General features: G+C 34.7%; 1 protein-coding gene across 1 annotated transcript in view; it reads left to right on the forward strand.

Annotated features, from left to right (window-relative positions):
• Window positions 1–24477, forward strand: part of DNAH14 (dynein axonemal heavy chain 14) — a 403573-nt gene that overhangs the window by 254749 nt on the left and 124347 nt on the right. The window contains exons 44-49 of the mRNA XM_032289400.1: window positions 8391–8507; window positions 13670–13828; window positions 15053–15185; window positions 20522–20586; window positions 21504–21691; window positions 22899–23027. Of these exons, the coding sequence (XP_032145291.1) occupies window positions 8391–8507; window positions 13670–13828; window positions 15053–15185; window positions 20522–20586; window positions 21504–21691; window positions 22899–23027 (791 nt within the window). The remainder of the gene's footprint in view (window positions 1–8390; window positions 8508–13669; window positions 13829–15052; window positions 15186–20521; window positions 20587–21503; window positions 21692–22898; window positions 23028–24477) is intronic.

A 24477-nucleotide genomic window follows, 5' to 3' on the forward strand; every position in this document is an offset into this window, starting at 1 on the left:
TAAACAAATCTAGATAGTGTAGCCTACTACACACCTAGACTATATGGCATAACTTATTGCTCTAAGGCTACAAATATATATAGCATGTTACTGTACTGAATACTGTAGGCCATGGCAACAAACTAGTATTTGTGCAGCTAAACATATCTAACCATAGAAAAGGTACAGTAAAAATTAAGTATAAAAGATTTAAAATATGGTACACCTGCATAGGGCACTTACCATGAATGGAACATGCAGGACTGGAAATTGTTCTGAGTCAGTGAGTGAGTGGTGAGTCACTGTGAAGGCCTACGACATTACTGTACATTACTGTAGACTTTATCAACACTATACCCTTAGGCTACACTAAATTTATTTTTAAATTTTTCTTTCTTTAGGCTGGGTACAGTAGCCCATGCCTGTAATCCCAGCACTTTGGGAGGCCAAGGCAGGAGGATTGCTTGAGCCAGGAGTTCAAGACCAGCTTGGGCAACATAGTGAGACCCACCCCCAGCTCTAAAAACAAATAAGTGAATAAATTAAAAACCAGGCATGGTGATACACTCCTATAGTTCCAGCTACTTGGAAGGCTGAGGTGGGAGGATCACTTGACCCAAGAGTTGGAGGCTGCAGTGAGTCATGATCATGCTACTGTACTCCAGCCTGGGCAACAGAATAAGACCCAGCCTCAGAAAGAAAAAAAATATTTCTTTAATAATAACCTTAGCTTACTATAACTTTTTTACTTTATAAGATTTTAAATTTTTTTAACTTTTGACTCCTTTGAAACAACACTTAGCTTAAAGCACAAACACATTGTATAGGTGTGTAAAAATATTTTCTTTATATTATTCTGTGTATATTATATATATAAAACATATAAATATGTATAACATGTATAACATTATATATATAATGTATATAAAAAAGTATATATATATTTCAAAAAGTAAATATATATATATTTATATATATTTTTTGAACTGTTTTTTTAAAACAGTTTTTTTGAACTTTTTGAACTGTTTTTTTAAAAACTAAGACACACACACATTAGCCTAAGCCTACATGGGATCAGGTTTGTCAATATCACTGTCTTCCACCTCCATGTCTTGTCCTACTGGAAGGTCTTTGGGGCAGTAATACACACAGAGCTGTCATCTCCTATGACAACAATGCCTTCTTCTGGAATACCACCTCAAGGACCTGCCTGAAGCTGTTTTACAGTTAACTTTATATATAAATAGAAGGAGTGCACTCAAAAAAAATAATAAAAAGTATAATATTGTAAATACATAAACATGGTCATTTATTATCAGTATCAAATATTATGTACTGTAGATAATTGTATATGCAAGTTGCAGCACAGTAGGTTTGTTTATACCAGCATCACCATAAACATTATTAGTACATTGTGCTATGATATTATGACAGCTATGATGTTATGATGACTATGATGTTCCTAGGTGATAGGAATGTTTCAGCTTCATTATAATCTTATGGTAATGTCATCATATATGCAGTCCATGATTGACTAAAACATCATTATGTAGCACATTACCATATTTGATTTAAGACATTTGGATGGCAAAGATTCTATGTTATTTCTTGTGGAAATTAACCCTTAATCAAAAGCATTGCATGTTAACTTGTTTTTGAAATTAATGATTCAACTTCATGCCTATAACTCCTAAAGATAAATAAATTACCTTAATTTATTTGCCAAGTAGAAATACCTAAAACTCTGTGTTTGCTCTTCCTATAAACTAAAGGGCAAGTTAATAAATTATTCATTATATTTGAATGTTTGTCTTAAAACAATGAATATGAAATTTTGCTTTATCATCTGAAATACCAGTATAAAACTAGGTTAGAATAGGAGGGTAAAAAGGGAAGCAAAGACAGGTAAAGGCAATTCTAGAAATATAAAACCACCTAAATAGAAATAAAGAAAAAGAAAAAAAGAGGGAAAGCCAAAAAAATTTATAATTATCTTCCAAGCAAAAATTGTAAAACACATAAAGCCTAACTTATTTTAAGGAAGTATACCACCAAAATGGCCCATCATATTAATCCATCTCAGGTAAAATTATTATGACCTAACACAGATTTTAATGTAAGTGTTTAGGGTTCTCAAAAAGATAAAGGAATGGCATCCATTTTAAATAAATGAGAAATTATGGAACAAGAAGTAGAAATTTGAAAAGAACAAAATAGGCATCCTGGATATGAAAAATTTAGTCATTTACAAGAGAAAGTCTTATCAGCTTAAGGAGTTTTTGGGCTGAGATGATGGGGTTTTCTAAATATACAATCATGTCATCTGCAAACAGAGACAATTTAACTTCTTCTCTTCCTACTTGAATACCCTTTATTTCTTTCTGTTGCCTGATTGCCCTGGCCGGAACTTCCAGTACTATGTTGTATAGGAGTGGTAAGAGAGTGTGCCCTTATCTTGTGCCAGTTTTCAAAGGGAATGTTTCCAGCTTTTGCCCATTAAGTGTAATATTGGCTATGGGTTTGTCATAAATAGCTCTTATTATTTTGAGATGTGTTCCACCAATACCTAGTTTATCAAGTGTTTTTAGCATGAATGAGTATTGAATTTATTGAAGACCTTTTTTCCGTCTATTGAGATAATCATGTTTTTTTAAATTGGTCTGTTTATGTGATTAATTATGTTTATTGATTTGTGTATGTTGAACTACCTTGCATCCCAGGGAAGAAGCCAACTTGATTGTGGTGGATAAGCTTTTTAACGTGCTGCTGAATTTGGTTTGCCAGTATTTTTTTTTTTTTTGAGGATTTTCACACTGATGTTCATCAGGGATATTGTCCTGAAACTTTCTTTTTTCATTGTCACAACGAAAAAAGAAAGCAAAATTTAAAAATAAATTTAGTGTAGCCTAAGTGTATAGTGTTGATAAAGTCTACAGTAAGATACAATAATGTCTCAGGCCTTCACAGTCACTCACCACTCACTCACTGACTCAGATTTTTGTATCATGATTTGTGATTCTGGCTTCATAAAATGAGTTACGGAGGAGTCCCTCCTTTTCTAGTGTTTGGAATAGTTTCAGAAGGAATAGTACCAGCTCCTCTGTACCTCTGGTAGAATTCAGCTGTGAATCCATCTGATACTGTGCTTTTTATGGTTGGTAGGCTATTAATTACTGCCTCAAGTTCAGAACTTGTTATTGGTCTATTCAGGGATTTGACTTCTTCCTGGTTTAGTCTTGGGAGTGTGTATATGTCCAGGAATTTATCCCTTTCCTCTAGATTTTCTAGCTTATTTGCATAGAGGTGTTTATACTATTCTCTGTTAGTAGTTTGTATTTCTGTGGGATTAGTGGTGATCTCCCCTTTATCATTTTTATTGTGTCTATTTGAGTCTTCTCTCTATTCTTCTTTATTAGTCTGGCTAGTGGTCTATCTATTTTGTTAATCTTTTCAAAAAACCAACTCCTGGAATTTTGATCTTTAGAAGAGTTGTTCATGTCTTTATCTCCTTCAGTTCTGCTCTGATCTTAGTTATTTTTTGTCTTCTACTATCTTTTGAATCTGTTTTCTCTTGCTTCTCTAGTTATTTTCATTGTGATATTAGGGTGTTGATTTTAGATCTTTCCCACTTTCTGATGTGGACATTTAGTGCTATAAATTTTCCTCTTAACACTGCTTTAGCTCTGTCCTAGAGATTCTAGTACATATGCCTTTGTTCTCATTGGTTTCAAAGAACTTACTTATTTCTGCCTTAATTTTGTTATTTACCCAGTAGTCATTCAGGAGCAGATTGTTCAGTCTCCATGCAGTTGTGCAGTTTTGAGTGAGTTTCTTAATCCTAAGTTCTAATTAGATAGCACTGTGGTCTAAGAGACTGTTATAATTTCCATTCTTTTGCATTTGCTGAGGAGTGTTTTACTTCCAATTATGTATTCAATTTTAGAATAACTGCTCTGTGTTTCTGAGAAGAATGTATATTCTGTTGATTTGGAGTGGAGAGTTCTGTCGACGTCTATTAGGTCCAGTTGTTCCAGGGCTGAGTTCAAGTCCTGAATATCCTTGTTATTTTTCTGTCTTGTTGATCTGTCTAATATTCACAGTGGGGTGTTAAATTTTCCCATTATTATTATTATCCGAGACAGAGTCTTGCACTGCCATCCAGGCTGGAGTGCAGTGGCGCTATCTCCACTCACTGCAACCTCCACCTCCCAGGTTCAAGTGATTCTCCTGCCTCAGCCTCCCAAGTAGCTGAGATTACAGGCACCTGCCACCACACCCAGCTAATTTTTTGTATTTTTGTAGAGACAGGGTTTCACCATTTTGGCCAGGCTGGTCTTGAACTCCTGACCTTGTGATCCACCTGTCTCGGCCTCCCAATGTGCTGGGATTACAGGTGTCAGCTACTGTGCATGGCCCCCCACTATTATTGTGTGGGAGTCTCAGTCTCTTCAGCAAGGTCTCAGGATAAAAAATCAATATGCAAAAATAACAGGCATTCCTATACACCAGTAATAGACAAACAGAGAGCCAAATCATGAGTGAACTCCATTCACAATTTCTACAAAGAGAATAAAATACCTAGGAATACAGTTTACAAGGAACATGAAGGACCTCTTCAAGGAGGACTACAAACCATTGCTCAAGGAAATAACAGAGGACATAAACAAATGGAAAATCTTTCCAAGCTCATGGATAGGAAGAATCAATATCGTGAAAATGGCCATACTGCCCAAGGTAATTTATAGATTCAGTGCTATTCCCATCAAGCTATCATTGACTTTCTTCACAAAATTAGGGAAAAAAACTACTTTAAATTTCATATGGAACCAAAAAAGAGCCCACATATCCAAGACAATCTTAACCAAAAAGAGCAAAGCTGGAGGCATCACGCTACCTGACTTCAAACTATACTACAAGGCTATAGTAACCAAAACAGCATGATACTAGTACCAAAACAGATATATAGACCACTGGAGCAGCACAGAGGCCTTAGAAATAACACCACACATCTACAACCATCTGATCTTTGACAAACCTGACAAAAACAAGCAATGGGGTAAGAATTCCTTATTTAATATATGGTGTTGGGAAAACTGGCTAGCCGTAGGCAGAAAACTAAAACTGGACCTTTTCCTTACACCTTATACAAAAATTAACTCAAGAGGGATTAAAGACTTAATGTAAGACCTAAAACCTTAGAAACCCTGGAAGAAAACCTAGGCAATACCATTCAGGACATAGGAATGGGCAATGACTTCATGACTAAAACAGAAAAAGCAATGACAACAAAAGCCAAATAGACAAATGGGATCTAATTAAACTAAAGAGCTTCTGCACAGCAAAAGAAAGTATCATCAGGGTGAACAGGCAACCTACAGAACAGGAGAAAATTATTATAATCTATCCATCTGGAAAGGGCTAATATCCAGAATCTTCAAGGAACTTAAGCAGATTTACAAGAGAAAAAAACATCAAAAAGTGGTCAAAGGATATGAACAGAAACTTCTTAAAAGAAGATATATATGTGGCCAACAAACATATTTTAAAAAGCTAATCATCACTGGTCATTAGAGAAATACAAACAAAACCACAATGAGATACCATCTCAAGCCAGTTAGAATGGTGATCATTAAAGAGTCAGGAAACAACAGATGCTGGAGAGGATGTGGATAAATAGGAACGCTTTTACACTGTTGGTGGGAGTATAAAACTAGTTCAATCATTGTGAAAGATAGAGTGAAGATTCCTCCAGGATCTAGAACAAGAAATAGTGTTTGACCCAGCAATCCATTACTGGGTATATACCCAAAGGATTATAAATCATTCTCTATAAAGGCACATGCACACGTATGTATACTGCAGCACTATTCATAATAGCAAAGCCTTGGAACCAACCCACTGCCCATTTATGATAGACTGGATAAAAAAAATGTGACACATATACACCATGGATTACTGCGCAGCCATAAAAATGAATGAGTTAATGTCCTTTTCAGGGACATGGATGTGGCTGGAAACCATCATTCTTAGGAAACTAACACAAGAACAGAAAAGGAAACACCACATGTTCTCACTCATAAGTAGGAGTTGAACAATAAGAACACATGGACACAGAGAGGGGAACATCACACACTGTGGCCTGTTGAGGAGTTGGGGGAAAGGGAAGGGAGAGCATTAGGACAAATACGTAATGCATGTGGCTTAAAACCTTGATGACAGGTTGGTGGAAGTAGCAAACCACCACAGCACAAATATACCTATGTAACCTACACATTCTGCACATGTATCCCAGAACTTAAAGTATAATAAAAATAAATAAATACATAAATAAGTAAATAAAAAGAGAAACATATTTCCTGTTCTCCAAATCCTCCCCAACATTTGGAGGCAATTTATTGTCTTTCTCATTTATTTATAGCCATTCCAATGGGTATAAAGTGTATCTCACTGTGGTTTTAGTCTACATTTCTTTAATGATTAATGATGTATAATAAAGGCATGGATACTTAATTAAACCAGGGATTAGCATACTACAGCCTGTAAGGCAATTCCAGCTTGTAGCCTACTTCTGTACAGTCTGTGAGCTAGAATTATTTTTGTATTTTTAAGGGATTGTAAAGGAAAACAAAGAAGAATATACAGCAGAGATCATATGTAGCATGCTGTTTTAACCATATTCCCTTGGGTGAGGTATGGCCAGACTCAGATCAAGAAAATGGAACTGGAAGAGTTTTACAGTTTTGATATACTCACAGATTCCTAAAGAAAAAAACACTGCACATTGGGCCACTCAGGAGGGAATCACTGGGGTCAGTCACAAGGCAGAGGGAGAAAGGGAAACTGCGGGCAGGTACCTTTATTGTGGTTTCTGCAGGAAAGAAAGGGCAAGGCAGTGTAAATGGGCTTGGGATTGGCTAGCTTGAATAATTTCAGCAAGTTTTGGGGAACAAGGCTGTCCCTGGCTATCTGGTACCTAGCCTTGGGGTAATTAGGGTAGATATATCATTGCCAGGAGTATGAGAGCTCCATAAGGAAGATTCTTGAAGGTATGGATTAATCTAATCTGACTGGCATCCTTAGAAGAACAGGAAATTTGAACACACAAAAATCAAGCCACCCAGTCTATGATATTTGGTTATGGAAGCCCAAGCTAACAAATAGAATACAGCAAACGGTACTGTACCAACTGAACATTCATATGTTTTAAAAAAGGAATTTGACAGAGTAATATTATACACTAAAATTAAATGGATGATAGACCTAAATATAAATTGTAAAAATATAAACTTTTTTTTTTGAGATGGAGTCTGGCTCTTGTCGCCCAGGCTATACTGCAATGGCACAATCTCAGCTCACTGCAAGCTCTGCCTCCCAGGTTTAAGCGATTCTCCTGCCTCAGACCCCCAAGTAGCTGGGATTACAGCCACCTGCCACCATGCCCGGATAATTTTTGTATTTTTAGTAGAGATGGGGTTACACTATGTTGGCCAGACTGGTCTCAAACTTTTGACCTCAAATAATCTGCCCACCTTGGCCTCTCAAAGTGAAGGGATTACAGGCATGAGCCACTGTGCCTAGTCTAAATTATAAAATTCTTAAGAAACACAAGAAAAAATCCTTTGTGTCCTTCAGTTAGACAAAGTGTTCTTATGTAGAACACTGAAAGCATAATCTATAAGAGAAAAAAAATTTAATTAAAACATTTGCTCTGAAGAACAAACCATTAAAAGAATAACAATAATTAATAGTAAGCCACAGATTCAAAGAACATATATAAATTATATATCAAACAAAGACATATCCAGAATATATAAAGAACTCCTAAAACTATATAATAAGAAACACAATTTTTAGAATGGTGTAAAAATTTGCATATGTACTTTTCCAAAGATTTATTTACCATTCAAGTGGTAAATAAGAATATATGAAATATTAATACTGTTATTATCTATGGTTAATCCATGGCTAAATTAGTTTACTTTTATTCTATATTTTCAGAGTTTTCTACTAAGAAAATGTATTACTTTTATAATGGAAAGATAAGTGTGATTTACAAGTAACTATCAAAGTTCTCTGATATATTGGTTTGACCACAGTCAGTATGTTACTGGCATTTAATTGCATCCAAACATGGTAATAGTCAAAACTTTGGGGTAAGATTTCAAGGAATATCAGATCCTACTTCACCTTGCTTTCTGGATATAAAGAGGACAAAAAGTTAATAAAACTTCACTTTTATACATTAAAGATTGGGGGAAGACAGGCCTATTATATACAGTTGGATATACCCTTGGTGAATACTTATTATTTCTGGTTCAACAATCAAATCTTTTAGAGAGAGTTTACATGGTTAGAGAAACATTCCATAACTGAACTGCTTTCTTAGCTGAATTTATCATTTTTGAATGTAGGCATCAACCTACCAACTGGTGAATGTTCTATCTTTGGATATTTTGTGGATATACAGCAATGTGAATTCATACTTTGGTCAGATGTAGTTCCTAATGATCAGACATTAATTCAAAAAGGTAAGAATAATTATAAGAATCATACTTGTAACTTTAGAATATTGGGAATACGCTATTTATAAAAGTAATTATATCAGCAACTTTGAGGACTAATATAAGTTTGTGTAGAGACTAGTTTAGATCTATGTTTACAAAATGTATTTTTAAAAACATAACGTTTGAATAGTACTTTCTGATAAATTTAGAATATATTTGATTGAACCAAATGCACATTGTAAAACTGTAGCACATCGAAAATCTTCCAAAGAGCACTATTTATTTCAATTAGCTGTGATTATTGAGACAAGAAAATGGAAAGGACTACTTGTAAAATGTGAAAAACATATATGTAAAAACTGACAGATATAAATGAAAATGCTTATTAGAAAAGAATAATCATAGTTTGACAAATATCCATATATGCTAAATTGTTTTTATTCCCAATCTTCTGCATCTACATATAACAGAAAAAGGAAACTTGCTATACTTTGAGAGCTTGGTAGAAATTCGAGGTAGAAGCAGGAATCTAATAAGCTTCTTACAGAGTTCTTGCAAATATTAGAAATTTAATAAATACAAACTGAATTGCTTTGAAGTCAGATTTCTCTCATAAAAGGATTTCAGAGTTGGTTGTAAGAGTTTTTGACAGCAAACAACTAGAGCTATCAGAATGCTAAAATATCCAGAGTTCTAATTCTACATTTAGTTTTGTTGGAAACGCCAAGGCTATTTTATTCAGTATTTTGTTACAATAAATATTAGTGGGTGATCATATTTGTTTATAAGCTCTGAATTATATTTCATATGTTAGTGCTAATATTGAATCATAGCCTTAGCTTTTCACCACTATATAGAAAAGTATAACTGAATATCATTTGCATGTGACTCCACATCTTAGTGTATCACTCACATGGGAAACCAAAGCTGTTTTCTCCAAATCTAAAACATTACTTCCTCCGGTTGCCGTTTACCCTAATTGCAAACAAAAATCTTAGAAGTAACTAAAACCTTCCCTGGCTTTCAAACTCAAACCTGTAACAGGAATTTAAATGTCACCATATAAATTTTTTTCATGATAAACCACAATATGATAAATTGTTTGGATATCCTAGATGTGCTTCAAAAAAAGAATCCTGGATTTCTAACACTGTGGAGCTGATATATAGACAATGGACTGTTACATAAGAGAGGAATAAAATTCCACCTTTAAAAGCCATGGTTATATTTGGATCTTTGCTAAAGCAGATAGAACTTGTATCATAATTAATACACATTTCAGTAGCTAGAAATGATGCAATCACATATAAAATCCTGAAATATCTGACACTGACTTAAAAGTCAGATGCTGGGCAGTGAAGACACAATGTTGCAGATGAATACAGGTGATCCTTTATATGTCATGACCAAAATACGGCAAATTTGTTAGCTGTGATATCTGAGAAATGGACCATGTACTGTAACTCTAGGAAAAGTGGCTGGAAGATCAAAACATTGGTGTGAATTGGCTACTTTTTGTCACTTTTACTGAAGTTCAGGAAGAGAGAGATGAATTGAGATAAAAGCTAACCAGCTTTTAAGCAAAAATGAGAGATTACAGCGGTCAGGTAAGGGAGACTCTCTGCCTGAAGCCTACAATCTAGACAGAGCCCAGTATATTGGGCTTTCATAGTTTCAAAAATATTACCTATTTCTATCTCCCAAACATCAAAAGGTAAGACTGTGGACTTAAGTTTTTCTCCAGAGCCTCACATTAGATGATATCTACTAGATAGCAGCCAGCTCACCAGCAGAGATCAAATTGAGATATTACGTACCCACCCAAACCCATTGTCTCAAATGGCCTCATGGCAGCCACCATTAAAATGAGTATAATAGTGGAAAATGAACTGAGTATCAGAACTATGTTTAAAAAAGGTCTTTTGGTATGGTGGTTTGCACAGGGAACTAACTGAAAGGGGAAAAAATGAGGCTCTTTCTTCCATAATCTGTACTCTAAGATTTTATAAGATGTTGATTTATGGATCCCAATATTGAGTATTGACGTGACAGGCCATGACACAGAATTCTCTTTCTTGCTGTCATGGGGGAGTAGTTATTGGAAGGAAACATTTGCTTGCAAATTAAGAGTTGTCTGTTTTATTTAGATTTCTACTGATGTTTAAGGAGTTTAAATGTAAATTTTGTAGTATTGTTCAATCCACAACTAGGAGTGCTAAAAATTCTCCTTTATAGAAATTATAGAGGCTACAATATCAATTTAAAGAATTACATGTAATTTTGATTGAATAAATCAAGTCATTGTATCATTAGGTTGGTCATTCAAGGATTAAGGATGACAGAAATCAAAGCTTCCTTCCCTCTACTCTTTCTCACATATGCATACATGTATAATTTAATCTGGGCTAATGAAGGGCCACACTCTCTATGTGAAGGTGAACCAGATTAAACCAGCCCTTGTATATCCAGGTACTCATAATCTGAGGCCAGATACACTATCCTTCATAATCCAAGGAAGCTCCAGTCTTGAATTGGGATTAAGGTAATCCCCGATTAGTCTCCCAGCATCCAGTTAGAAGCCAATGGACATACTTTCTATAGACCAGAACTATTATTATTAAGTGTATTATCCTACACTTTATATTTTTCCTACAAATAATGTTTTCACATTTAATACCCCTTTAAAGATAGTTAGCAGAAACAAGATTGCAGCCACAAATAAATGAGATTTGGATGATTGGAATTATCAGCTATGTATTCTAAAACAGCCATGCTTACCATTTTTCAAGAAATAAAAGGATTGAAAATACCTGAAAAGCATGAGAAACTATTAAAAACTGATACAATTTGAAAAAGAATCAGTAGACCTTCTAGAAATGAAAAATACAACAGAAGTTAAAAGTTCAATAACAACAACAGAGTCTACCTAAGGGTAAATACCTGAAGCATCACCATTAAAATCCAATATTTTAACTCAATGCTGTTTTGTATACACTAGCCAATGCAATTGAAAAGAGGAATTAGAGATAGAAATTTGGAAAATAAATGATTAAATTTTAGTTATTTGAAGAAGTTATAATAAAAATCTGGAAAACCGAAGGATCAATTTAAAATTGCTATAAACAATAAGAGAATTTAGTTTTAGTCTAATTACAAAACAATATATAAAAATATTCCACATATATACAAACAACAACCAGTTACAAGATAAATAATGAAAGAAAAGATCTTATTTTGTAGTAGGAGCGGCAGTGGAACAAATGTCTCAAACACCGAACTGAGAAAGGAAGTGGCTTTTTATTTGGCCGGGAGTTTTGGGAGGCTAATGCCCAGACCAGTGAGCTCGCCAAGAAGCAGCTTCTTCTCTTTTTCATAGACTTACAATGCTAAAGGGGAAACTGAGGTAAAACTGGTCATTGTTCATTGGGTGGACATTTGATCCCACAATCTTTGGCTTCATTGATTGGCTAGTTCATATGCAGCACCAGTGGGAACAGGCAGGGGAGGGGGCTTACAGAAACAAGACAAAGGCAGTAAATTATTAGTTGACAGAGGTATTTCCAGGAGGGGGCCTGGAGGACGTGACCCAGTGCCTGGCTCCAGCCAGTAACGATACATACATTCTTTGCAACTTTTTTAAGGCTTGTGGATAGCAGAGACACTGGGAACTGAAAAGGGAGTCATCTTCCCAGTCCTTCGGCCTCTTTATGGCCTGGTCAGTGGCATTAGCAAGTCACCTGACCACAGATTCAAGCTTTTTGGTATTTTATCTCTTTTTACCATCCTTCTCATCCAGAGGGAGGAGGTGGAGGCCTTCAGGAGAGAGATGGGGAGGGGGATTCTCCCCTCTCAATTTAAAGTGGCAAAAACAGGGAGAATTAGTGTGCATGTGTTGGTCATACAGAAGTTACCACAGTGGCTGTCAGAATAAGGTAGGCCAGAAGTAAACATTACAAGATTGGCTTCACTTCTGTGGGATGGATTTGGGGTCAGCTGTGGCAGGACTGGGTAAGAAAATAAAAGCAAATAATAAATAAAATGGCAAAAGCAAAATTTTTAAAAGATGAAATACAGAAAACTAAGTTTTCTGTATTTGGAACTTGGAAACATTCCTGAGACATAGAAATAAAAAAGCATGTCATGTTCTTGGATAAAAGCTATTATCCTAAATGGGTTAATTCTTCCTAAACTAATCCATGAAGTAAAGATAATCTCAACAAATGTACCACACCATAGGTATGGTGAGGCCTAGAGAAGCTGATTCCAAATTCCATACAGAAATGTTAAACAAGTAAGAGAGTAAGAGTAGCCAGGAAATAATGAGGACAGACTAGCTCAGTCAAATATAATAATCAGAGCACTGACGTAAAACACCAAAGAAATTACAAGAGCTAGTTTCCTTAGTATGTAAAGTGGCTTTACAAATCAAAGTAAAAGACCAAGAGCCCCTTTGCTATTTAAAAAAAAAAGTAGGTAAAGACAGAATCTCTGGGACACACTAAAGCATTTTAAGAGGAAAATTGATAGCACTAAATGTCCACATCAAAAAGTCAGAAAAAGTATGAGTAAGAGATAATTTCTGAGATTAGCAGAGACCCCAGGCACTTGTAACAATTTTGGCTTATTTATATATGTTTAAGTTGCTTTGTAATGTGCAGACTTTTCCAAAAATTATTATATATTGAGGACATAAAAGATTAGGGGAATACATCCAGTCCACCATAACTGTGTCACTGCTTTGACCTCTTCAGAGTTAGGGTATCTACCACTGGAAAACTGCTATAAAGTGGAAATCTATGAATTTCTGTTAAGCAGCTAAAAGTGCCTCTAGTATCCTCTAGGGTGATGAAAGTGATGTTGAAAGTGACTTGCATAATGACTCTAACTTAATGGAAATGACTGGTTCTTCAACACGTAGGACATCTGGGGACTCCCGGACATAATCAGTGGAGTTTTCTCAGGAACAGGAAGACTTCTAAGCATAATGAACTAATGAATTTTTATGATTGAGTGTATTGTGACATGATTACATTTTCCTGAAACAAATCTTAACATATTCTATTTCTGCATAGCCATGTACTTTTCATATGAACAATTAATGAACATAAAATAATTCCAATTTTTTTTAAGGTTAGGTTAATAGAGCTTTCTAGGTCATTTGAAACTTTTTAAAATTTTTAACTTAGGTACTTCATTATTAACTGATCTTCAAAGATCTGGCGAAAACTTCTTCAAGATAACGGAGTGTGGAGAATGCATTAATTATACTGCTACCAGAGACACAACATGCCTTTCTTTTCTCATGAGCCTTCTTTTAAAGAATTCCTGCCCTGTGCTTCTCACAGGTATTAAAAATTTTTAATAGAAGGAGAATTTCACATTTAGAAAAATGTTTACAGATATTTTGTAAGTGGGAAAAAATAAGCCCTGAAAAGTTTTGCTTACTGTATTAATTTATATTCTTACCAGCAGTTTATGAACACCTATTTTTCCACATATTTGCAAAATAGGACATTATAAATCTTTCTCATCTCTTCATTACCTTCAGGAGAAATTCCAGAAGTAGAGCTATTGTATTATGTTTGGCCTCTGTAGCCTGTGGGCTGAGGTTCTTCTTGGTAACATTGATTGGTTTACTTAAATTTACATACTCGGTGGGATTCCCCAACCCAATATTAAGATTTTTCTATCTTTTACCGTTATCAAAAAAGTAATTTAATACAACTCTTACTCTCTTTTAAGCATATTTCAACCTATCAATGACCTTTTTCCAATTCTCTAACTTGTGTTGCATAGCACCAAAGGCAATAGTATCATTTTTCCAGTTCCATATTCAAAGAATTCAGGCAATGTAATTCTCAGATAACACATACCTTGCCTCTAATTTTGTCTAAGAAAATTCTTATCAGCCGGGCATGGTGGCTCACGCCTGTAATCCCAGCACTTTGGGAGGCCAAGGCAGGCAAATCACCTAAGGTTGGGAGATTGAGACCAGCCTGACCAGCATGGAGAAACATCATTTCTACTAAAAAAATAAAAAATAAAAAAATTAGCCAGACGTGGTGGTGCATGCCTGTAATCCCAGCTACTCGGAACGCTGAGGCAGGAGAATCACTTGAACCCGGGAAGCGGAGGTTGTAGTGAGCCAAGATCACGCCATTGCACTCCAGCCTGGGCAACAAGAGTGAAACTCCATCTCAAAAAAAATCCCTATCTTTATTTTAATACTTAATAAGTTGTAAAATCATTACAGAGTCCCTACTCTGCTTCAACAAAAAGTTTATCATCATATTTCTTCCTCAAATTGTGTTGGCAGAAATTTTTAAGGAATTATGTTTCATGTTGTAGTTCTTTTGTAAGAGACGTAAATAATTCAAACAATTTGAAAGTGTTTTATATTAACTTCCTGATTTAACCACTCTTAACCACTTTTTTTTAAAAAGGGAAGAACAAAAACACATTTTTTTGGAATTTGCAATAGAGGGAAAATGTTATTGGTTCATTTTAATATGTTAACCTGTATCATTCTCTTGCATATATATCTAACCTTATGTATTTTGTTCCCTTAGGAGAATCTGGTGTTGGGAAAACTGCCACTATTAATCAAATGCTTGAAAAGTTAGAGGGTCCAGGACCATTTGACATAAAATATGGTTCAATTTTAGGAGATGTCCTATTATATAATGAAATTAAAAAATCAAGGTTGTATATATTAACTTCTAAATTTGATTTGTCTGATTTTAAAAAGTGTATTTTAATATATAAATGTGCCTATTTTTAAAAAGCAAATCTTTTATGTAAAAATGCAGAATCATTCAAAAGAGGAGATAAGAAGAAAATCCTTTTTGTCCTAATTTCTCTTTTATTTTTTCAATTTAAGTTTTTATTTTTAATTGACAAACAATAATTGTATATGTTTATGGGGTACAATGTGATGTTTTGATTTACATGCACATTGAGAAATGATTATATCATCTAATTAGCATACCAATACCTCACATACTTATGATTTTTGTAATGAGAACAATTAAAATCTATTTTAGGAATTTTGAAATATTTAACACATTGTTAACTATGGCCACCATGCTGTAAAATAGATGTCAAATTCATATTCTTCCTGTCTAACTGAAACTTTGTACCCTTTGACCAACATCTCCCCATTCCTTCCCACCTCACCCCTAGCCCCTGGCAACTAGTCTACTGTCTGCTTCTATGAGTTAGACTTGTTTAGCATCCACATATAAATGAGACTATATAGTATTTGTCTTTCTGTGCCTGGCTTATTTCACTAGCATAATGTCCTCCAAGTTCATCCATGTAGTTACGAATGACAGAATTTTCTTCTTTTTAGAGACTGAATAGAATTCCATTGTATATATAATGGAATATATATGTATGTATGTATGTGTATATATATATATGCACCACATTTAAAACATCCATTCAAATGACAGGATTTCCTTCTTTTCAAAGACTGAATACTATCCCATTATATATATATACCACATTTTAAAAATCCATTTAGGTGGGCACAGTGTCTCATGCCTGTAATCCCAGCACTTTAGGAGGGAGAGGCAGGTGGATCACCTGAGGTCAGGAGTCTGAGACCAGCCTGGCCAACATGGTGAAACCCCATCTCCACTAAAAATACAAAAAATTATCTGGGCATGGTGGCAGACACCTGTAATCCCAGCTACTCGGGAGACTGAGTCAGGAGAATTGCTTGAACTTGGGTGGTGGAGGTTACAATGAGCTGAGATTGCGCCATTACACACCAACCTGGGCAACAGAGCAAGACTCTGTCTCAAAAAAAAAAAAAAAAAGATCCATTCAGCCATTGAACACTTAGGTTGAGCCCGTATCTTATCTGTTGTGAATAATGCTGCAATGAGCATGGGAGTGCAGATATCTCTTTGACATACTGATTTCAATTCTTTTGTTTATATCCCCAGAAGTGGGTTTGTTGGATCATATGGTAATTCTACTTTGAGTTTTTTGAGGAACTTCTATATTGTTTTCCATAATGGCTGTACTAATTTACATTCCCACCAACCATGTACAAGGGTTCATTTTTCTCTACATCCTCGCCAACACTTGTGTTTTTGATAGTAGCCATTCTAACAGATATGAAGTGATACTCTGTCTCATTGTGATTTTAATTTGCATTTCCCGATGATTAATGATGGTGAACACTTTTTCATAAAACTATTGGCTGTTTGAAATGTCTATTTAAGTCCTTTGCCCACTTTTTAATCAGGTTGTTTGTTCTCCTGCTCTATTTAGTGGTTGTAGTTTCTTATGTATTTTGGATACTAACCCTTTTTTAGATAAATGGTTTGAAAATATTTTCTCCCATTCCATAGGTTGTCTCTTTGCTCTGTTGCTTCTTTTAATGTCCAGAAGCTTTTTAATTTGATGTAATCCCATTTGATTATTTTTGCTTTTGTTGACTGTTTTGGGGGTATATGCATAAAAAAATTGTCCAGACAAATATCATGGACCTTTCTCCCTGTCTTTTCTTTTAGCTGGTTTTACAGTTTCAGGTGTTACATGTAAGCATTTAATCTACTTTGATTTTTATGTGGTATGAGATAAGAGTCCAATGTCATTTTTCTGCATGTTTGTATCCAGTTTTCTCAACACCATTCATTGAAGAGACTGTCCTTTCCCCATTGTGTGTTCTTGCCACCGTTATCAAAAATCAATTGATTGTAAATGTGTGGGTTTATTTCTGTGCCCTCTATCCTGTTTTATTGGTCAATATGTTGGTTATTATGCCAATGCCATGTTGTTTTGATTACTGTAGCTTTGTAGTATGTTTTGAAATCAGGTAGTGTGATGCTTCAAGGTTCCTTTTTTTCCCCCTCAAGATTGCTTTGGCTATTTGGGATCTTTTGTGGTTCCATTGGCAATATAAAAAATGATGTTGGAATTTTGGCAGAGATTGCATTGAATCTGTAGCTCACTTTGGGTAGTATGGATATTTTAGCAATATTAATGTTTTCAATCCATGAACATAGGCTATCTTTCCACTTATTTGTGTCTTCTTAAATTTATTTCATCAACGTTTTATAGTTTTCATTGAATTCGGTTTTGTTTTGAGGATTTTTGCATCTATGTTCATCAGGGATATTGGTTTGTAATTGTCTAATCTTGTAATGTTCTTTTCTGGCTTTGGAATTAGGATAATCCTGGCCTTGTGAAATGAGTTTGGCAGTATTCCCTCCACGTCAGTGTTGTGGAAGAGTTTGAGAAGGAGTGGTATTAGTTCCCCTTTAAATAAATGGTAGAATTCAGCATAAAACCATCCAGTTCAGCACTTTGGGAGGCTGACGTGGGTGGGTCAAGAGGTCAGGAGATCGAGACCATCCTGGCCAACATGGTGAAACCCTGTCTCTACTAAAAATACAGAAAACTAGCCAGGCATGGTGTCGCATGCCTGTCTTCCCAGGTACTTAGGAGGCTGAGGCAGGGGAATTGCTTGAACCTGGGAAGCAGAGGTTGCAGTGAGCTGAGATCATGCCACTGCACTCCAGCCTAGTGACAGAATGAGACTGTGTCTCAAAAAATGAAACAAAACAAAAATCCAGTTATCGGTTTTTCTTGAATGGGACACTTTATTACTGATTCAATCTCTTTACCATGATCAGCCATTCCTATTTTCTATTTAGAAGAAAATATTTACTTTTCCAAAGTATTAACAACTAGATTCAGTCCTTTAAATGAGAAATTTTGTCCATGGTCATACCACCCTGAAAGGGCCCAATCTTGTCTAAATGAGAAATTCTTACATTTATTTTTTAAATAATCACATTTTAAATCTTTTTTTTTTTTTGGATGTCTGTTCTCTCTTCACATATATCTTGAATTCCTCTACTTCGCCTTTTCCAGTGCCTGTTTTAGTCAAAGCCACCATCATCTATGTCTTACACTAATGATTTTGGAATAGAATCCTACTACACATAAATAACATAAAGGGCAGCTATAAACTATTTACCTTCTGGGAAAATGCACCTAAAACATACAAATAAAGTTTTGCATAATATTGGTTTTTGTTCCTTAGAAATATATGGCCTTCTTATCAATGTAAACATACTCTATTCTTTTGAGAAGTAGCTATTCATGTCATCTGCCCACTTTTTAATGAGTTCTTTTTTCTTGCTGATTTGTTTGAGTTCCTTGTAGATTCTGGATATTAGTCCTTTGTCAGATGCATAGTTTGCAAACATTGTCTCCCATTCTATAGGTTGTCTGTGTACTCTGTTTATTATTTCTTTTGCTGTACAGAAACTTCTTAGTTTAATTAGGTTCCATTTATTTATTTTTGTTTTTGTTGCATTTGCCTCTGGTGTTTTAGTCATTAATTCTTTGCCTAGGCCAATGTCCACAGGAGTTTTTCCTAGGTTTTTTTTTTCTAGAATTCTTATGGTTTCAGGTCTTACATTCAAGTCTTTCATCTATCTTGAGATGATTTTTGTACACGGTGAGAGATAAGAATACAGTTTCATTCTTCTACATGTGGCTATCCAATTTCCCCAGTGTATGTTTTTGTCTGATTTGTCAAAGATCAGTTGGTTATAAGTATTTGGCTTTATTTTTGGGTTCTCTGTTTTGTTCTATTGATCTATGTGTCTACTTTTGTACCAGTACAGCCCTGTTTTGATACTGTAGCCTTGTTGTATAATTTGAAGTTGGGTAATGTGATGCCTCTAGGTGTGTTCTTTTTGCTTGGGATTGCTTTGGCTATTTAGTCTGTCTTTGGTTCCATATAAGTTTTCGTATTTTTAATTCTGTGAAAAATGACATTGATATTTTTATAAGAATTACATTAAATATGTTGATTGCTTTGGGCAGTATGGTCATCAAATGTTAAAATGCCCTTGACAAATAACTTTGTCTCTGTCATTCTGTTTCTTCCTGAAGAAAATAACAAAAATAAATATACTTTATGAAATAAAACTAAAAATTTTTAAGTTCCTAAGACTGTTAAAATATTAGAGAAGACTAGTATTGTTTGAATTACATAAGAAGATGGAATTGTGGAGATACACATATCAGACTTTTCCTCTAATCATTAGATGCATATATCCTACTATGTCATATATATATACTTGGATATCTTATAAACATTTCAAACTTAACATACCCAAACCATAACTCTTGATTTCTCTTCCAAACCTATCCTTCCTCTAGTGCTTCTTATTTCAATAAATGAGACCCAGTTATTCAAGCCCAAGACCTAGGAATTATCTTTGAATTCCCCCCTTTCCTCTCACCAATCTATCTCTTGTAGATCATCTAATTCTTCCCAATCCCTAGGTCCCCATTTTTGCCCTGCCCTACATCTAATATTCTACTAGTCAAGTCTGTTCTCTCTTCACATATATCTTGAATTCCTCTACTTCACCTTTTCCAATGCCTGTTGTAGTCCAAGCCACCATCATCTATGTCTTACACTAATGATATTGCAATAGAATCCTACTACACATAAATAAGGACTTAAACATTTGAGAAACAATTTTGAAACGTTTAATACAATAGGAATCATTCTTTTTCTAAGAATCATAAATAATGGAGACTGGAAAAAAGTAAGTTTTACTCTATACTCAATATATAAGCTGAAGTGAGTTTTAACACTAGAGAAAGACAACTATTTTTTATCAAATATAAGAAAAACACCTAGAAACAAGACCAAAATAAGGTGAATGGGTCTTTGCTGAGTGATCCATAAAGCAAAATATATTTTTTAAAGGGACAGGTGAGGTAATGCCTTACTATCCAAAGAAAAATATCCAACAGTCTGGCATCCTAGGAGTTTGCCCAGTTCATTTTATAAAGTAAGTTTATATTTTGTTCAGTTTGGTATCAGTTCTAATGGTGACACTAATTTTATCTGTAAAAGTGGAAACAGAAAAATATATATTTTCCTGTAGAGATAGAAGTAAAATTCACAACATGCTGTTACTTTTTTGTTGTTCTTTAATACAACTATTATGGTAAATAAACTAATTTTGAATCCTTAAAATCTTTCATTCCAGTAGCCTAAAACAGAATATCAGCATCTTGATACCTGAAACTCATAAGACATTAACTGGAAGTTCAGGTATGTATTGTAGTACAGCTTCAAAGCGATACTATGTTTTTAAACTTCACAACCATGTGTATATTGTTTCTTACATTTAGAAATCTCAGAATAAAAATTTCAATTGGTAATTTAAAATAAAAAACCCCATACCCTCTCATACTGTTCTGTCCTACTCAAAAGTTAGAATGGTTCTGGTAGAGAAGTATTACATCTGCTGATATAATAGGTATATTAGCTGATACCTAGCTGATATGTTAGTGGAACCATAGACTAAGTCTAGAAGTAAACACGGGTGGTATCTGTCTATTCTATTCTTTCATGCTTTTAGACACAGTGCAATAGAAAAGGTATGATTCTGTAGGACTTCTCAAATCAGGCTATGCAATAGAAACATGTGGAGTTTTAGGAGTCTCATCCTTGAAAATTCTGACTCAGTAGTTTTGGGAACAGCGACTCCATTTCTCAAGGGGAAAAGATGGGATGGCCTAGAGACAGCTGAGAAAGGTAAAGGATTCCAGTTCACCAAATTCTTGCCAGAAGAGGTTTTGGTTTCGTTTTCACTTTTAAGTTGCCATAGCTGTAGCCTACCAATAACCCTCTGGATGATCATCACTCAGGGAATATACCCTAATTATAATGCCATTGGTGCAGACAGCTGCATGTTGCTTTTAGGTCTTAAAAAGTTGTATGTGTCTATCATGTATAAATGTATGGAGGACTCTTTGGGCTTTTGTGCTGTTGCATTTTGTTGCAAAGAGATTCTGTTTACCATAAAACAGCAAAGAAATACTCCAAAGTTCTATCAGAGTGATTTCTTGAAAACGACAACAAAATAGTAAAATTATGTAATTTTCAAACTTCATGGCACATTAAAATAAACCAAAAATATTCTTAAAGTGTTCTAAATTTTTTTCTTTCCATATTTGGCATCATAGATAATCCCACAAAAAAGCCAGAAGTTAGGACTGATAAAAGATTATCTAAAAATAATGATCATAAAGGAATTGTAGTCTCTACAATAAATTTTAGTACCAATATGACAGCAGCCAAAACCAAGGAGATGATTCTTAAGAAGTTGGTAAGAAGAACTAAAGATACTCTTGGAGCACCAAAAAACAACAGGGTAAAACACCTCTAACACCTGTTCAATAATCTGCTTAGGCTATTCAAGTGGTAATTTATTTTAATTAATACTAATCAGAAGAAAAATGTTTGTATAGCACACACTCCTGACCATCCTAGAAATGCAATGTATAACAGAAACTTTGATTTCTAACATGTTGAATTACACTGATTCAGAATTATTAAGGCCAAAAGAAGCTACTGAAATATTGCTGAAGATAAGTAGACTGGAAAATAGGTTAGTTGCCAACTGCTTTTCTACTATATATTCTACCACATTTTCTTCCTGTGACCGAGGCTTGGGACTCTTAAGAATTTCAATTCAATTTCAAGAGCTTTTAAGGGTTTGCTTTAGATTAACTTGATTTTAACTGAAGATACAGATAAACTTGGTCTTTGCTTGCGTGGATAAACTTTAGGAATTTTAAAAGAGTGAATAACTGAGCAACCAATCACACCAATAGAAAATTCAAGCAAGAGAAATTTCAGTCAGTTTGTGATATGAAGGGGAGAAATGAGTGTCTTGCTAAAAAAAATTGTATTGACAGTTACAAATTAGGTAATTAGGTAATTCAAAACAAATGTTGATTTGTGAATTTTTTACGTTGCTTGTTTAGCCAAAATAAATACAATCTAAAAAAGCTAGTGCACACAGATTACAATCAGTACACTTCAGTGCACAATATTTTCAAAGGTATACATTAACACAAGTTTAAAAATTGGAGATGTGTCTGAATTTTCTGCTTGTTGTTCATGACAACAGCATTTGCAGCAGAATTTTTAAGTCTAGTTCCGGATGATAGCCTTATTCCTAAACCAGGGGGTGCATGTGAAATAAACAACTAAATACCTACCAATAAGTGCCTTCCCAATAGTAGGCACTCAGTAAGTAAATCCTGAATGAATGATAGCCATGATCCTGTGTAATAGCCATAATTATGTAACTTTATCCAGCACCAAATACATTTCTAACCATTATCAGACAATTATTGTAGCTCTATAGAAGGTCAATAGAGTGTCTGCTATTTTGAAAATTCATTGTTTTTAAAAACCGTATCTTCCAAATAGAATTTGGTCTGCTGTTTTTAAATAGGAAAACAGACATGTTATTACATAAAATTTTGTGCTTACTCCATAGCATAATATTCCTAATTCATAATTTAAAGAAATACTAATTTATATGTTTAAAACCTTTTATCTTTCTTAAGACTATAATATTTATTGATGATATGAATATGCCAGCATCAGATATGTATGGAGCACAACCACCCCTGGAATTGATAAGACAGTTGTTAGATTTGGGAGGGGTTTATGATACTGAAAAAAATACATGGAAGGTACAGTATATACTAAGATTTTGTTCCTATTACATGTTGTTTCTTACACTAAATTAAATGTTTATAACAATGTTGAGTCATTAAGTGAGAAAGTTAGAAATTCTGGCCATATGAACATATTAAGCAAAGTTGAGACCCTAAACTAACTATATTAATTATATCTTTGCAATGTAAGTCCCTAAACTAACTATATTAATTATATCTTTGTAATGTAAGTCCACTGGATTTATAGAAATCCTACTTCTAATTGTTTTAAATCTTAATAAAAATTGCATGTATGTCCTCGAAATTTGGTTTCTTTTTTTTTTTTTTTTTTTTTTCAGTTTAAGTTCTGGGGTACATGTGCAGACCTTGCAGGATTGTTACATAGGTACACACATGCCATGGTGGTTTGCTGCCTCCATCCCACTGTCACCTACATTAAGTATTTCTCCTAATGTTATCCCTCCCCAATTTCCCCACCCCCTGCTATCCCTCCCCTAAACCCCCACCCCCCAACAGACACCAGTGTGTGATGTTCCCCTCCCTGTGTCCACGTGTTCTCATTGTTCAACACCCACTTATGAATGAGAACATGCAGTGTTTGGTTTTCTGTTCTTGTGTCAGTTTACTGAGAATGATTTTCCAGATTCATCCATGTCCCTGCAAAGGACATGAACTTACCCTTTTTTAAGGCTGCATAGTATGCAATGGTATATATGCGCCACACTTTCCTTATCCAGTCTATCTTTGATGGGCATTGGGGTTGGCTCCAAGTCTTTGCTATTGTAAGCAGTGCTGCAGTGAACACACATGTGCATGTGTCTTTATAATAGAATGATTTATAATCCTTTGGGTATATACCCAGTAATGGGATTGCTAGGTCAAATGGTATTTCTAGTTCTAGATCCTTGAGGAATTGCCATACTGTCTTCCAAATGGTTGAACTAATTTACACTCCCACCAACAGTATAAAAGCGTGCCTATTTGTACATATCCTCTCCAGTGTCTGTTGTCTCCAGATTTTTTAATGATTGCCATTCTAACTGGCATGAGATAGTATCTCATTGTGGTTTTGATTTGCATTTCTCTAATGACCAGTGATGATGAGCGTTTTTTCACGTTTGTTAGGCACATAAATGTCTTCTTTTGAAATCTGTCTGTCCATATCTTTTGCCCACTTTTTGATGGGGTTGTTTTTTTTTTTTTTCTTGTAAATTTGTTTTACTTCTTTGTAGATTCTGGATATTAGCCTTTTGTCAGGTGGATAGCATGCAAATTTTTTTTCCCATTCTGCTGTTTGCCGGTTCACTCTAATGATTGTTTCTTTTGCTATACAGAAGCTCTTTAGTTAAATTAGATCCCATTTGTCTATTACGGCTTTTGTTGCCATTGCTTTTGGGGTTTTAGTCATGAAGTCCTTGCCCATTCCTATATCCTGAATGGTATTGCCTAGGTTTCCTTCTAGGGT

The sequence above is a fragment of the Sapajus apella genome, unplaced genomic scaffold (assembly GCF_009761245.1).
Source record: "Sapajus apella isolate SASKATOON/1434 unplaced genomic scaffold, GSC_monkey_1.0 scaffold22, whole genome shotgun sequence".
NCBI lineage: Eukaryota > Metazoa > Chordata > Mammalia > Primates > Cebidae > Sapajus > Sapajus apella.